At 33.2% G+C, this 17,608-nt stretch overlaps 1 protein-coding gene and 1 long non-coding RNA gene across 2 annotated transcripts in view; both read right to left on the bottom strand.

Moving 5' to 3' along the window:
- Window positions 1-2,206: 2,206 nt before the first annotated feature.
- LOC120353336 (uncharacterized protein K02A2.6-like) lies at window positions 2,207-5,642 on the bottom strand. The gene is made up of 2 exons (XM_039436635.1): window positions 5,615-5,642; window positions 2,207-5,265 (listed from the first exon to the last, which is right to left on the bottom strand). The coding sequence occupies exon 2, from the start codon at window positions 4,970-4,972 to the stop codon at window positions 2,207-2,209; it is 2,766 nt and encodes a 921-aa protein (XP_039292569.1). The 5' UTR covers window positions 4,973-5,265; window positions 5,615-5,642.
- Window positions 5,643-16,725: 11,083 nt separating this feature from the next.
- Window positions 16,726-17,608, bottom strand: part of LOC120353297 — a 49,280-nt gene continuing 48,397 nt past the window's right edge. Inside the window, exon 3 of the long non-coding RNA XR_005572280.1 lies at window positions 16,726-17,307. This is a non-coding gene — a long non-coding RNA (uncharacterized LOC120353297). The remainder of the gene's footprint in view (window positions 17,308-17,608) is intronic.

The raw sequence follows: 17,608 nt of genomic DNA, 5'->3' as shown, positions 1-17,608 counted from the left end.
ATTCAAAATTAGAATAAATAGTTCAACATCTGATAACAGAAACATAAGAAGAAAAACACTAGTCATATGATGATTCAATATCATCACATTCTTCCCGTCTTTAGGAATTCAATGAATAGTCTTTCAAATAAGAAGGCATTTTGCGCTCTCTATAAGATCTTCGCAGGGTGCCATCAGGAGGCTCTTCTTCATCACTGAGGGGGAATCCTGTATTTGTTTCATCTTGATTTTCATGATAATTTTCTTGATTGTTCTCAGGCTCTGCGTGATCACTAAGGCTTGATCCTGCATTTGTATCATCTTGATTGTTATCGTTATCTTCTTGAATGCTCTCTTCTCCTCGAGGGGCAAGGTTTTTCAATGATACAGTTGTCTCTCTTCCATCACTAAGCCGTACCTTGGCATATTGTGGGTTGATTTGAAGAATATCCACCTCCTCGACCAATGGATCGAATTTACTTCTTCGTATAGGTACTTTCATTAGGACTTTGTTTGAAGGGGCAAGCCAGGTTGGAAGTGCTATACCATTAGATGATTGTCTATAGTGTCGGAACATCCTATCATGTGGCGTCTCATTAGTAGCCGTGCACAATAGGGATCGAATAGAATGTAGAGAATCTGGGAGCACAGATTCCCAATCAGATACATCCAAATTTCTATGCTTCAATGTAAGAGACACTGTGCGCCAAATTGTACCATTTTCTCGTTCGATTTGGCCATTTCCTGGTGCGTTATAAGGTGATGACATGGAAGTGGCTACTCCTCGATTATGAAGGAATTCCTGCAGCTCTCTGGATTTGAAAGAGGTTCCATTGTCAGTATGTACATAAGAAGGTAAACCAAATGTGGTAAACAAGTTCACAAGGCACTGAATTACAGTTGATGAATTCATATTCGGACAAGGGTATTGTAAAATATGATAACCATAAATAAAACACAACCACTTACTTTAAATAACTCACTTTATTATTTCTACGATTCATCATGCCAACATAACCTTTATGACCACACAGAGCGCGAAAACAACCACGTCTGCCAACCTCATAGCTACATACATTACAATTCCTCCCTTCAACTTTACAAAATATTTCAACAATAAGAGAACTATTACCAGTGACACTCAAAAATCGAAATCATAAACAATGCAAACACAAGTCAAATTACAATAACAAAATAGTTAGTTTTTATGAAAAAAATAATTACTAATTAATTTTCAATTATCTCTTACAAGCTGAATCTTAAATTTAAATCTAACAATGAAAATACTATTACAAATTCAATCTTTCCACTGGCTTTCTCAACCTCACTGGATATCTACTCATTTCTGATTCTGAGGAGTTATCATTAGACACTTCACCCGACAGCTGAGGCTGTGACTTTCTGTTTTGTGGAATCCTGGAAGGTAATTCCCTGCCAGGGGATTGAATGGGGATTGGGATGTGATCAGTTGGCGATGCCTTATCCAGATTAATTATATCTCTCTGAACTCCCACTTCTAAGCTCACTTTCGGTGGTGTCAACAATAAATCACGTGTGAATGTTGTTTCTTTAGCTGAGTAATGCGCACTAACAATTTGATCCACATGCCGTTTCCAAATTACATCATTATTTAGTTTCACCAAATATGTTACTGGACCTAATTTGTCAACAATGTTTGCCTCAATCCATTTCCTTTGTCCCCTGTAGTCTCTAACAATCACAGGTTGCCCTACAATAAAATCCCTAGTCTTACCTCCCCGATAATTTTCCACTTGTTTGTCTTGTTTATCATAAACAACCCTTTGCAAATTTGGTTTAATTAAATCCAAACGTGACCTCAATGGTCTATTGAACATTAACATAGCAGGACTCTCATTTGTAGTAGCATGAATCACATTTCGATATGCTAATAAAAATCTACACAAAGCCAATTCCACATTTTCATTTTCTAGAAGAGCACATTTTATTCGTTTTTTTGTTACTTTTACACTATTTTCGGCCTGTCCATTAGTCGCCGGTCTAAAAGGAGGTGAAAAGGTATGTCTAATACCATTAGCCTTGAGAAAATCATTAAATTCATTGGATGTAAAAGGTGGGCCATTATCTGAAATAAGGTACTGAGGGAGACCAAAACGAGCAAAAATAGGTCTCAATTTAGAAATGGTTTCTTTAGCAGCTGTAGAATTCACTTTCTCTACTTCTAACCACTTAGAATGTGCATCAATGATTATAAGATAAATTTGTGAATTGATTGGACCCAAGAAATCAAGATGAATTCTTTCCCACGGTTTCTTGGAAATTCCCACACATGTAAAACACTCTTAGAAGGGAGTTGCCTTTGTTCTAAGCAAGCTCCACAACTATTAGCCAAACATTCTATATCAGCATCTATACCTGGCCACCAAAAATACGACCTTGCCATTGCTTTCATTTTTATGATGCCTAAATGTCCACAATGCAATTCTGACAGCAAAGCTTTGCGTAAACAGGAAGGAATAATAACCCTATGTCCCCACATCAGAATACCCTGCTCTATAACTAATTCATGTTGTTTTTGGAAAAATGGTCTCATATCTTCCATGTTTGAATTAAGCTTACCCTCTGGCCAACCATACATAACATAACTGTAAACTTTTTTTAATAGTGTATCTTTACTTGTTTCTAATTTCACACAGTTAAAATCAATAGGAATGTCATTTTCTGTGATAAACTGTAAATATGTACCCACATAGTCCACATTATCATTTTCAAAAACAAAATCTTTTACATTCAATGGAAGTCTTGATAAGCAATCTGCATTGGCATTGGCTCTAGATGTAATATACTTGATATTGAAATCATAATTTGTCAAAAACAAGGCATATCTTTGCAGCCTACTAGCTGCATATACTGGCAATCCTTTCTTCGACCCAAATATAGATAATAACGGTTTATGGTCTGTTAGTAATGTAAACTTATTACCATACAAATACTGATTAAACCTTTTTATACCATAAACAATAGCCAATGCTTCTCTATCAATCACAGAATATCCTTTCTCAGCTTTTGACAAAGTTCTAGAAGCATAACAAATTGGTTTTTCTGATCCATCTTTTTGAATCTGACTCAGTACGCAACCTAAGCCATAAGCTGATGAGTCGGTAGCTAATTGAAGTGGCAACTTAGCATCATAATGTGCTAGTATAGGCGCTGCAATTAATTTACTTTTAATCAATTCAAAGGCTTGTTGACATGACACTGACCAGTTGAAAACACTATCTTTACGTAACAGTTGATGCAGAGGGGCTGCAATTGTTGCTAATTTAGGCACATATTTACAATAATAGTTTACTAATCCCAGAAATGCTTGGAGTTGACTCACATTAGTTGGAGTAGGGGCATTTGTTATAGCCGCAATCTTACTTGGTGCTGTTCTCAATCCCTCCTTACTAATAATAAATCCCAAATACTCCACCGTTTTTTTGAAAAACTCACACTTATTCTTACTTACTGCTAAACCATTAGCATCCAATCTCTTACATACTTCTGTTAACCTATCATAATGCTCTGTCAAGTTTTTACCACTAACTAAGATGTCATCAAGAAAACAAACTACTCCCGGAATTCCAGCCAGAATTTTTTCCATAATTTGTTGAAAAATACCAGGTGCTGAGGCAATACCAAATGGCAGTCTATTATATCTGAAAAGGCCCCAAGGAGTGCTTATAGTACAAATATGTTTGGATCCTTCATCAAGTCTTACTTGCTGATAAGCTTGTGACAAATCTATTTTTGAATATTTTTCACCTTTTTGTAATCTATTAAACAAGTCCTCAATTTTAGGAATTGGATGATGATTCACAACTAAGCATTTATTAACAGTAGAACTAAGAAAATCGGCACATATTCTCAATTCACCATTTCTTTTTATTACAGGTACAATAGGAGTACCCCATTCACTGTTGCTTACTGCTTCCAAAATGCCTTCCTGCTCTAGCCTCTCTATTTCTGCTTTTACTTTGTCTTGCAATGCATAAGGGATGGTCCTAGGTTTCAAAAACTTAGGATAAACATTATCCTTTAACTCTAAACGTGCTGACTCACCCTTATAGCAACCTAACTTGTCTGTGAAAACACCTGGATATTTATTATACAACTCGTTTATCAACTCTGTCTCATGAACTAAACCTACTTCTGAGTTATTAATGGGTTGTTTACTAATTACGGAATGCAAATTTTTAGCTTCTGGGATTTGAACTACCAATTTGAGGTCTCTCATCCAGTCTCTACCAATCAATGGATTTGCACCATTGTTAATTACATACAATGTCAATTGGTGTTCCCTGTTCTTATGTTTGACTGTAACCGCCACTTTGCCCTTAGGTATGATTGGATTATTAGTATATGAACTTAAAACTAAATTTGTTGGCTGCAATTCCAGATGAGAAAAGGTTTCCTCATAACATCTTACATTAATTACTGATACACAAGCCCCACTGTCAACCTCAAATAAGAGAGGTTTGTTTTCAACTATCAATTCTAGTGTGATTGGCTTGATTCTTGTTACACTATTAATTTTGTCACGCTCATACTCTGACTTCAATGTATATAGATTGGTTAAATAATGATTTTCATTACAATTTTCATCATCATCTCGATATTTAAAACCATCATTACCCCCAACATCTGCACAATCCACATAGTTTTGTGCTTTATTATTAAATGAATAAGAAGACTTACCCTTTGCTTTACAGACTTTAACTAAATGTCCACTTTTCCCACAATTGTTACATTTGTACGATTTGAATCTGCAATTTCCAGCGCGGTGGCCGTACTTGCCGCAACAGAAACAGGCACCGTGCTGTCCATGAACTGTTGATTGGCCACGCCCTTGACTCTCCACCGGCCTGTTACCTCCTCCACCATGACGCTGAAGCTGCGCGATCTTTTCCTCCCTTTGGAGGCCTACTGGAACTGATGATAATGAAGCCGCCTCCTTGTCTGTTAACTCCATACTCAAGGCAATTTTTACCGCTGCATCATACGTTAACTCATGTTCGCCTAACAGCCTCTTTTTGATTGCATCACTCCGCAGACCACTCACCAAACGATCCCGCAAATAATCTGGCCAATTTGCTTGAAATTCACAATTGATTGAAAGTTCTTTTAGTTTGACAATATAATCAGCAATTGATTCGTGTTCTTGCTGATTTCGCAAACTGAACTTGTACCTTTCAGCAATAAAGGAAGGCTTTGGATTTAAATGAGTTCCAACTAAGCTAACAAGTTCTTCGAATTTCTTTGTAGTAGGCTTATCCGGAGCACACAAATGTTTCAGTAGATTATATGTTTTGAGTCCCATTATAGACAATAACGTTGAAACCTTTTTATCTTTTTTGATGTCGTTTGCATCCATAAAAATCTCAAGTCTCTCGATGTACGACTCCCATGTTTCCTCACTGGCATCAAACGCTCCAATATGTCCTATAAACGCCGCCATAACACGCCTAATGAAACTTCCAATTTCTCGTCGCCAATGTAAAATATGATAACCATGAATAAAACACAACCACTTACTTTAAATAACTCACTTTATTATTTCTACGATTCATCATGCCAACATAACCTTTATGACCACACAGAGCGCGAAAACAACCACGTCTGCCAACCTCATAGCTACATACATTACAGGTATGCAAACGGAAACCTAGAGTACTCATCAATTATTGTCAACAAATATTTGTTTTTAGTTTTTGATGGAAGAGGACCCTTGAAGTCCATGCTTAATCTTTCAAATGGATGTGTCGCCTTTATGAGAGTAGATTTCAATTTCTTGAATAATTGGATATCCATTTGGAATAGTGTGCAAACATTCCAATTGTTCACTCAAGGGCCTTTCTATTATCTGGGGGTGGAAGATTGAGCAATGGTTTCAGACGTTCAGGGTCAGGAGAAATTGTCCCATTTTCAATTTTATAGCCAAGCAAGCTTATTGAAGTAAGTGAATATTTGCTTTTTTCTGTATTGATTGTAAAATTATATTTTTGTACTGCATCTAAGAATTTTTTGAGATTCAAATCATGTTCCTTCTGATTCTTACCACATATTGTCACATCATCCAGGTATGCATACGTTTTTTCAAGTTTTTCATTATTAATAACATTATCAATGACTCGCTGAAAAGTGGGTACACCATCTGTCAGACCAAAAGCAAGCCTTCGAAATTGATACAAACGGCTACATGCCTCAAATGCAGTGAAAGGTCGATCTTTTTCTCGTAGGGGTACCTGGTGGTAAGCGCTTTTCAAGTCAATAGTGGTGAATACAGAGTTTTTTGAGACCTTAGAAACAATATCGTCAAGACTAGGGAGGGGATATGCGTCAAGATGTGTGTATCGGTTAATAGTTTGAGAATAGTCTATTACCATTCGCTTTTTGTGATTTTCGTTCTTCACTACAAATGCTTGAGCTCTCCAGGGAGACCTGCTTTCTTCAATAATTCCATCAGCTAGCAGTTTCTCAATTTCTTTCTCCATGAAACTAGTGTCTTCAAGAGAATGCTTTCGGGATTTAGTAATTATAGGTTTAATGTCTTTAGTTAAAAACTCAAAAAGTGGTGGAGGTTCTATCTTTGCTGGAGCCAGATAATTGATAGTCAATGGGGGTTTAGTTCCTCCAAATGAAACTCTAAGTTCAGAGTGTTGATTAAGTAAGTCATGTCCTACAATAACATTAGCACACAAATCAGGCAATACACTGAATTTTGTTTTGGGGTAATGTTGACCTGAAAATTTTAAATGAGCTACACAATAAAAGGAAATGTTCTTTCTTAGTGATGTTGAAGCCATGGACACTGCACCAGTTGTAGGGTACATTTCAAGTCCACATTTTTTAGCAAAACAGTGTGAAATAAATGTCTCAGAGCTTCCTGTATCTATCAAAGCAAAAGTAGGAATGTTGTTTACCTGAGCTTGTACTGTAGCATTTTCAAGAACAGTAGAGGCTGCAATAAGCGCCGAAGATGAAGAAGTTTTAGTAGATTTGCAGACATTTTTCCAATGACCTATTTTCTGGCATTTTTCGCATGAGTCATTTAGTGCAGGGCACTGCTGACGTGTTTTATGTCGCTGACGACCACAAAAATAACATTTTTGAAAACTTGAGCTTCCAGTTTTTACAGCTGACAAATTTGTTTCTTTACATGAATTTTCTGAAGAATTATTTGAAGTGGCATTAAGAGTTATTTCAGAAGAGTAAGAAGCTGATTGATTTCTGGCAGATTCCAAGGCACGTGCTTTTTCAATAGCTTCATCAAAAGTTAGCTTGTCAAACTCCAAAAGTCTCAGTCTTATCTGATGAGAGCTGAGCCCCGGATAAATGAATCACGAATGTATGTTTTCCTATGAGTTTCAGAATCAACATCTGCAAACCCACAATTCTTACTCAGTTGTTGTAAAGCTTGGTTATATTGGTCAATTGTCTCATCTGAAGACTGTTTTCTAGTTGCCAATTTATGTCTAGCGAATATTTCATTTATTGGTTTTACATATGCAGATTTTAGTGCGTCAATAGCCGAAGTATATGAATTTTTGTCGGCAATTGTTTGATAAACAGAATGAGATAGAAAGCTGGTAAGCAACCGCAACTTACTTTCATCATCGATGTCTTCTTTGTCAAAAGATGCGATGAAATTCTCAAAAGTCTTTATCCAGAAGTTCCATTCTTGTAGAGCTGTTGGAGAATTCGGATCACCATCAAACTTGTCTGGTTTCAAAAATTTGTCCATCGTAACGCGAATTTTCAGTTTTCGTTTCCAGAAAAGATTTGAAGATTATACATTTGTTGTTGAATAGAAATTGTGAAATAGAGAATAAAAATTGATTGACTCGTATTTGATAAGATGAATTGATTTGATGATTTTTGATTACTGATCAATAAATTGTAATGAAAAACCTCTGCATTCTAGGCTTTATTGATCAGTAATGAATTCATAACAGATTCAAAATTAGAATAAATAGTTCAACATCTGATAACAGAAACATAAGAAGAAAAACACTAGTCATATGATGATTCAATATCATCACAGTAGTCTTAATTTTATTGTGATAGTTCAGCTATTTAAGTAGGGTCTCAAACAGTCAAAATAGTACGGTACAGTAGGTATGTATGATTCTGGAAGCAATTTGTTCAAGTAAGTAAACTATTATTAACAAATTAATAATTGCAATTGATAGTTATTTTAAAATAAGATTAGAGTTTCCGTAGGAAATGCTTGGAAGCGCATAAAAATGTTTGGGTGGGTAGGCATGATGCCGCCAAACTTTGAAGAACGCTCACGATCTGGCGAACAATCTTCCAGTAAAAACAATTTTAACTAATTTTGAATTTTGACTCTCGTTTTAAAATGTTGAAATTCAAATACTCGAGAGCATTTTAAATTCATCATAAATCTTTAATTTTATTATGATAATTTTATCTACAAACAATAAACAATTCAAATTTTTAGGTTAAGTATCTCGATTTTTGTTTTTGATATCGATATTAACTTCAGTTTCAATATTTTTGGTAGGCTAATATTATTTGTAATTACTAGCGCCCTGTACTGTCATTGGATGGGTGACAATTTGTTGTTCTCTCCCAAAGTTCCAAACAACTTACATTTACGATCGGGCGGCCAGCCACTGACGGTAGGACATGCATTTACATGTATGTTTAAATTGCACAGACTTGTGTTTCACACACTTTTTCCAATTGTATCAATGAATAAATGAATCAATACCGTGTATGAAGAATCAATTCAACCGAATCAAATTTGTTTCTAAGTTGTCATTTTAAACAATAAACTTATCCTACCCTAACCTAACATGTTTCGGTGACTTTTAGGCCTGCGGCGCCCAGGTGGGTCTGGTGTGACCGGAAGTGGCAGCTCAGCCACTTATATCCGGAAGTGTGAATCCGGCCTTCCGCAACTTTGGTGAGCGTAGGTAGCGCCCGCGTTGAGGAAGTTCTCAACGCTTGCCGGTGGCGTGGTGTGTTTGTCACGCTCAAGGGATGGTGTGATGAGGTAAAATCATGGAGGAAAGATGGCAGAAGATGTATCATGGTATAGGCCGTATCATATTTTGTTGATACTGTGTGGTGATAATGTAGGCTACCTATGATTTTGTGTTGATATAATGTATCACCATTCACCACACATTATACAGTGTCAACATAATATGATATAGTATCATCCATCTTGATACACAACTCCATAATTTGATACAAAACTTTCAAACCTTTTATCCCTATTCCATGGGATATCTTGCTAATGCTATATTTTCGCTTCGGTATCACCATAAATAATACAGTATCAACACAATATGATACAGTTACTGTATCATCTTGTATTACCATAAAGGGTACAGTATCATCCATCTTGATACACAACTCCATAATTTGATACTAAACTTTCAAACTTTTCATCCCTATACCATGGAATATCTTCTATTGCTATCTTTTCTCTATGGTATCATCATAAATGATACAGTAACAACACGATATGATACAGTATCATCTCATCTTGATACAAAACTTCCAAACTTTATATACCTGAACCATTCTTATCAACTTATACTATCTTTAGTAAAATTCAGTATATTGTTCGAACCTGTAAGGTGGGGCTATGTCCCCGTGTGTTGGCATTTGCCACTTATAGCGGCTACTAGTGGACGCCATTATTGTCCCTGTGTGCAGTGTGCTCTAAAGATAATTATTGGTTTTAGTCTGAATAAAATTGTTGATAAACACAGTTTTATTTCTGTCACATCCACATTTTTTATACAATGAGCTCCACGTTATAATGGCGGTATTTGATCAGCAATGGTATTACTATCCTTGTCTATCATTCAACAAAGCGGATAGCGCTATCTCTTTCTCGCTTTGCTCTGTTGCCAGAGCAAAAAACAATGTAAAATTAATAATCAATTAAGAAAATAGTTCATCTTAATTATGAAAATTAATTGCGAGATTATTGAAAAATATAAGTTTTTGCTTAATAAAATATGTTTATTTTAAACGAGAATGAACAGTTAATATTACATCAATAAACCTTTTTTAGCTACCGTCTATAGAAAGCATTGACAAGACAGAGGATCGGCAACGTTGTTTTCCTATCTTTCTCCACTGCCATTATAACGTGAACATCACTATAAATGTGGATGTGACAAATATAGAACTGTGTTTTTCAATTTTGGAGGGATCCCACAATATCAATTCTTATTCAACAAATTTTATGGATAAAATAAGTTGAAACTTGTACACCCTTGTTTGAGGAAATACAAACTAATATTTAGTGTGTGCTAAAATGCATTAGGCAATTTCGTTTTTGTATGTTAATTATTGTAATGTTATACTGTCAAATATGTCATTAAGGCTCGTACTGGAGTTTGTCTGTGAGCCGTTCTATGTTTTCATGGAATAATAGTATATTTCGCACCTAGGGCCGAAAATGGGACTTTTCTGGCTCGAAATCGGTTTTCAAGTCTGAGGCCGTAGGCCGAGGACTAGAAAAGATTGAGAGCCGGAAAAACAGTTTTGCCCATGGTGAGAACGTTATTTTTCGCCACACAGGAAAATAAACAATATATATATGAGAATAATGTCTATTATAAGCACTTCCGAAAGCAAAAGTGGAAGGTCATAGCTCTAGCAAATCTGAGGTAATATGAATATCAAGAAATTGTCCAAGTATTTTTATTTTTTATTCTGATTTGTCTAAATAACCTAAAAGATTATGTTCAATTATGTAAGAGGTTGAGATTATACTTTTTATTCTTCCAAATGACAATAAGATGATATTATTATAAATGTTTTGATTATTGAATGATAAACACAAAGAATGAAAAGTTTTTGATCAGCTGTTTTAGCACACTTGAAATTTGGCCAATCTGAATGTCAACGGAAGTTTAGGTTAGAAGTTCTATCCTACTCTGAAAATAGAATTATTTGAATAGTTTATAATATATATCTTATCTGTATTTTATTCATCCAAAAAAATGATAGTATATTATTACAGAATACTTTATTGAATTCTAAAAGCCTAAAATGACTCCGTTTATCCACCATGCTCCATGATAAACGCTGTACTAGGAGGTTGAGGTTAGATTCTATTATACTCTGAAAATTGAATTGAATAGTTTATAATATCTCATTATTTGTATTTCATTCATCCAAATAAAATGATAGTATCTTATTGCAAAAACTTTATTCGATTCTAGAAGCATAAACTGATTCCGTTTCATAAACTATTTTGTAAACACGTTTACATCAAATCAGAATCAGCTGACTTCAAGGTTATTTTACAGCCCTAGGGCAGTAAAAATTTTACCGGTCAGGTCAGAAAACAATCACTTTCGGCCTCCATATGACGCACGTAAACCAGCTCATTACATCCAAGTGGGGCGAAAATAAATAAATTAGTTCTTATTGCACTCATTCCACTAGGTACTCCATATCTGGTACACGAGATTCAACCTATTACTGTATTAATTTGTTTCTGAAAACCATTGCACCAAATTCCAATGCTTCAGCTAGACAATTTATGACTTGGGTCCTAACGATTGGGTGACCTAATTTGAGGCTAACCGACATTTTTAGGGGGCTCAAAATCGCACGTACAAAAATCGATGTGTGTGTAACTGGCTTAACTTATCTCATCAACTTGAATTATCAACCTATAAAATTCAAATATACCTATAACTAAATCAGATTCAATTAATTGTTTATCCTTCATTATTTAATTTGTGAATTGAATTATTAATTAATTTAATTTATGGTATCACCATAAATGATACAGTATCACCACAATATGATACAATTAATTACTGAAAATTTTGTAAATTGAAGAACTACAAGACTTAACCTGTTTCGGACTATGTGTTATCTAAATTTGGGAGAGGAATAGCTAAAGGTTACCTTATTTTTCCTCTTCCCATCATTTTGATAATGTACTTATTATATAAATTAATAAATGAATAATTTGATTTGTCATTGATTCTTCAATTCTAATTGTAATTTACTAAAGAGTTTAAAACTACGTATTTTAGCTATCAAAACAATATTGTTTTCCATAATATGTTATTGTTTAACTGTTGGTTCAAGCTGGATTCGCAGTGAAAGTGAACAGAGAAAATATAATTACCATAAGTTCCAATAGTATTATTCTTACTTGGCTGGGCTGAGTGTGAAAAGTCCGATTACAACTTGTGTGAATTATATTTTCACTTTCACTGTTGTGTTCAGCTTTATACATCTCAATATATTTCATTGCTTATTAATTTAACCTTTTACTGTATTTTAAAATTAAACATGCATAACCTAGAAATAAAATTATCAATTTGTTAAATAATTTCATTTTATTTTCAGTCTTATGCTGTGTGAACTGAATTCTTGGAGTCTCAAGAAAGTACCTCTTTCTCTGACGTTCAAGAACCTCTGTATTCTCAAGAGCATCTATTGAAAATGTATAGGTGTGTAACATGTGAGTTAAAATTTAAATAAATCAAATATTATTTAATTTAAAAAAATTGCCTGATGATATCAGTCGTACCCTAAGATGCGTTTACACCAAAGTTATTAACAAAATGTTTATTTTTCCGTCCTTATAGATTCTATTAGATTGAACGGAACTTGACAAACACATATGTTCATCAAGTGTATGATAAGTTATGTTCAATCTAATAGAATCTGCAAAGATGGAGAAATAAACATTTTGTTAATAAGTTTGGTGTAAACGCAGTTTAATAGGAGTTATTAGCCTATTGTCGGCTTCACTCCAGTCTGTCCAACATTGTTATAATGGAAGCATAAATGTTTTTAATAATAAATAAGACCCTTTGAAGTGAACCTAACCAGGTAACTTGAACATAATATTGTGTTGGGTTGGTAGACATATACAATATTCCCCAACACCTATAAAACATCTACAAGGCTGGGCCCACACCAGTTAGTCAAGACAAGACAAGACAAGACATGATCAGACACGTTTAGTCACAATACTTCACATTGTTGCTTATGACGCAACTCAGACTGATTAGTCATTGCAGTTAGACATGACTCCATAAGCAACTATGTGAAGTATTGTGACTAGTCGTGTCTTGACTAACAGGTGTTTTCCCATCCCAAGGATGGGCGTACACCGGTTACGATAGACAAGGCTAGTCACGTTTAGTCACAATACTTCACATAGTTGCTTATGAAGACATGTCTAATTGCAATGACTAATCAGTGTGAGTTGCGTCATAAGCATCAATGTGAAGTATTGTGACTAAACGTGTCTGATCATGTCTTGTCTTGACTAACTGGTGTGCGCCTAGCTTTAGTCGTTCCCCAAACGAATATCTATATAGTAAGGTCCCTGTTATGATGGCAGTTTTTGGTTAACATTGGTGTTGCTGTCCTTGTCTATCATTCGACAAAGCAGAGAGTGCTATCCTGCTATCCTTTTCTAGCTCCGCAACATTGCCTTATCGTTTTTCAACAATGTAGAAGGATTGAGTTTATTTAATAACACATTTATCGTACCTAGTTTATTTACAACAGAAAGTTGGCGAAGGTAACTCATGAAATAAACTTGAAAATAGAAAACGTTTTTAGAAAGGTATCATAGTTTTATCAATAGAAAAGTTTGTAGGTACAATCAATTCAGTAATATTATAGTTTACAAAAGGCATAACTTGGTAAAAAAATGTTTCTTAACAATTTTAATAAAAAGAAATGGCCTCCACAACACCCCTTATAGCCAACCCGTTCCACCACATTTGAAAAACAGCCCAATAGCTATTCAACAAAACAATTTTTCTAGACAATTTTAATAAAATAAAATGGCCTCCACAACACCCCTTCTAGCCAAACCGTTCCACACAAAAAAATCATATTATTTATTAATATTATTTTTGTTATGACAAATGTACAATTTTTTTTCAACAATCTTTAACAATTCAACAATTCTTTAACAGCTTACAACTTAAAAAATTAATTTTCTCAATAATATAATAAAGCAATAAATTAAGCAATATTTTCTAACAGCCCAATAGCTATTCAACAAAACAATTTTTCTAGACAATTATAAAATAAAATGGCCTCCACAACACCCCTTATAGCCAAACCGTTCCACCACAAAAAAATCATATTATTTATTAATATTATTATTGTTATGACAAATTTACAATATTTTTTTCAACAATCTTAAACATTCAACAATTCTTTAACAGCTTATGACAACTTAAATTAATTTTCTCAATAATATAATAATTAAGCAATATTTTCTAACAGCCCAATAGCTATTCAACAAAACAATTTTTCTAGACAATTATAAAATAAAATTGCCTCCACAACACCCCTTCTAGCCAAACCGTTCCACCACAAAAAATCATATTATTTATTAATATTATTATTGTTATAACAAATTTACAATATTTTTTTCAACAATCTTTAACAATTCTTTAACAGCTTACGACAACTTAACAAATTAATTTTCTCAATAATGTAATAATTAAGCAATACTTTCTAACAGCCCAATAGCTATTCAACAAAACAATTTTTCTAGACTATTTTAATAAAATAAAATGGCCTCCACAACACCCCTTATAGCCAACCCGTTCCACCACATTTGAAAAACAATCATATTATTTATCAATATAATTAATGTAATGACAAATTTACAAAATATTTTTCGCAAGAATTTAACATTTATTTTTTTATTTATTACAATTCAATAATATTTTTCAACAGCTTATGAAAATATAAACAAAGTATTTTTTTCAAATAATAACAATTTTGCAATATTCTTCAACAGCTTAATGACAATTTAACAAAATAATTTCCTAGATAATTTTAATATAATAAAATGGCCTCCACAACACCTCTTATAACCAATCTATTCCACTCCATTTTAATCAATATCAATATTATTGTAATGATAAATTTACAATATTTTTTTCAACAATATTTAACAATTCAACAATTTTTCAACAGTCTATGACAATTTAACAGAACATATTTTTCATTTATAACAATTCAATAATATTCTTCAAGAGCTCAATGACTATTTAACAAAACAAAATTTATAATTATTATTGAACGAAAATCTTAATTAGCATTTGAATAAATGCATTCTCTATTTAATTCCATCTGTAAAACAAAATTCTAAACAATTTTTATAATTGTTATTCTTGTAACAACAATAATTCAAAACAATAAATTATTAGTACAAGATTATGATAGAAATCCTCTTTACATAAAATAGGTATGTTTGAAATACAATATTGGAAAAATAATTTTCATTGGTTTAAGGCTAGGTTGCACAAAAGCCGGTTAAATTTTAACCGTGATTAACTTGACGAGAACCAAGCAGAGAAGGCGTTTTTGAAAAGACGGCTTCTCTGATTGGTTCTTGTGGAATTAATCACGGTTGACATTTAACCGGCTTTTGTGCAACCGGCACAAATACTAGATACTAAAATACAGTACATAAGTAGAAATTGAAATTAGATAATAAATATTTAAATTAAAATTAAATAATACCTAAAATTAATATAAACTGCTGCATCTTGAATCCTTGAATATAAATTAGCAAACATAGAAAAAAGGGAAACAAATACAAAAATGTAATAAAGATAACTGATCAATTAAATGAATTGACAATTAGTAAGACTCGGGAGTCCCATGCCTTATATTATAGTAATCACTCGACAAAAATGCATTAACAACAAACATAATACTCATGGGTCACAACTAATAACACATAACACTTATTACAAAGATACTTAAGAACATATTTAAGAATACACACTACATAAGAACATAATTTTATTACACAATTAAGCTGGGCTTACACCAAAGTTATTAACAAAATGTTAATAGCTTAATCCTTATAGATTCTATTACTTTGAACGCAACTTGACAAACACATATGTCCATCATAATGTATGATAAGTTATGTTCAATCTAATAGAATCTATAAAGATTAGGTTATTAAAATGTTGTTAATAACTTTGGTGTAAACGCGGCTTTAGATGTCTAAGATTTTTAGTTCTAACCAAGAGTAGCCCAAACGGAGTAGCTACAAGAGTAGTATGTGATATATTTATGATCCACCATAATTATTTAAACACATATTGATATTTTTGTAAATGTGCTTTTTTCTTTAACACTTTTTTTATTAAAAGTTTACATCTATGAACAAGATAAAAATAAAATAAAACATCATCTTTGAACGTTCATCATAAAACTCTCTAACTTGTTATCCTATTTATAAACAATTTGTAGCCAAACCAATCCATGAATAGTGTACTAGTAGTTCTGTGAACAGTAGACCTCGCGCTCAGTAAGTTACGTTGACCTTTTGTTATGTTTTCTTAAAAATTAATAAATAATTTATCAATTTAAAATGTCTAGAAAAAATCCTAAATAAACATAGAGCTTTCTGTCCTATCGTACCGTGACGTGTCGTTCCGGAATGTGAGTGTGAGCGCTGTTATCAGGTCTGGCTGCAACTGTCTACAAAGTTGATGGAAAGATACATTTTCAAGATGTTCGATGTTTTTGAACGGGTAGTATTATAGTCCACTAGACAGCTGATTTATGATGAATAATTCTATAGTCTGATTTTTTACTCCAATATTGGCGTATGGAGGAGGCTCTTTTTTCCTTTTATTATCCTTGAAATGCAAAAAACCTTGTATATACGTCGACGCGCAATTTAAAAAGGAACATACCTGTCAAATTTCATGAAAATCTATTACCGCGTTTCGCCGTAAATGCGCAACATATAAACATTTAAACATTAAGAGAAATGCCAAACCGTCGACTTGAATCTTAGACCTCACTTCGCTCGGTCAATTACAAGTTAGCTTGTTTTTAATGTTAATAAACTTATTTCAAGGATATAATATTATTATGTTGGTTCTCTATATTTTGATGACTGCGATTAAAAACTTGAATTTTGAATTGAATAAAATATTGATCACTAAAAGATATCAGTCGAATAAAATATTAGTGGATTGTGATGAACCGTATGTTGGAATGGAAGATGATGATGTATTAGAGAACGTTATCTAATTGAAATTATGATTAGTTTGAATTCTACTGAAGATGCACATAGGCCTAACTAATAACACATTCCAGACTAATGAACAGTAAATTTAGCATGCACAAACCTCGGTTTTATACTGTAGACAAAAATCAAGTTGCAACAAATATTTACCGCACAGTTTATGTTCATTCTGGAGGCAATACGAAACATTGAAAGCATGCACTCAAAATACAGTGTAGACTTTGATCCATTTGAGAAGAGACACTCCAATTAACCTGAAAAATATTCAAGGAACAGATGAATTGAGTACAATATTTTTGAAATTTACAAAACAAAGTAACTGAATTTAAAAACAAATGAACACAGGTTGAGTGAATAAATTGTAATGCACTTGGTAACATTAGAGAGTAGCTGGAAAAGACCTGAAACATATTAGAGAAACAGAGCAGTTAAGTAAAATATTTTTAAAATGTGTAAGTCAAAGTAGAATAAGATCAAAGTGTAAATAAATTGAAAAACATATGAACATGAGAAGCTTGAATAACCAGAAACAAATTTCAATAATAGAGCAATTGA

This window comes from Nilaparvata lugens, chromosome 10 (genome assembly GCF_014356525.2).
Source record: "Nilaparvata lugens isolate BPH chromosome 10, ASM1435652v1, whole genome shotgun sequence".
NCBI lineage: Eukaryota > Metazoa > Arthropoda > Insecta > Hemiptera > Delphacidae > Nilaparvata > Nilaparvata lugens.
The sequence above is the reverse complement of the archived record's forward strand: the minus strand, read 5'-3'. Positions and strand labels throughout refer to the sequence as shown.

Bases quoted from the DNA above. Each gene is read 5' to 3' on its own strand.
- LOC120353336 (XM_039436635.1), bottom strand. From the start codon at position 4,972: ATGGAGTTAACAGACAAGGAGGCGGCTTCATTATCATCAGTTCCAGTA.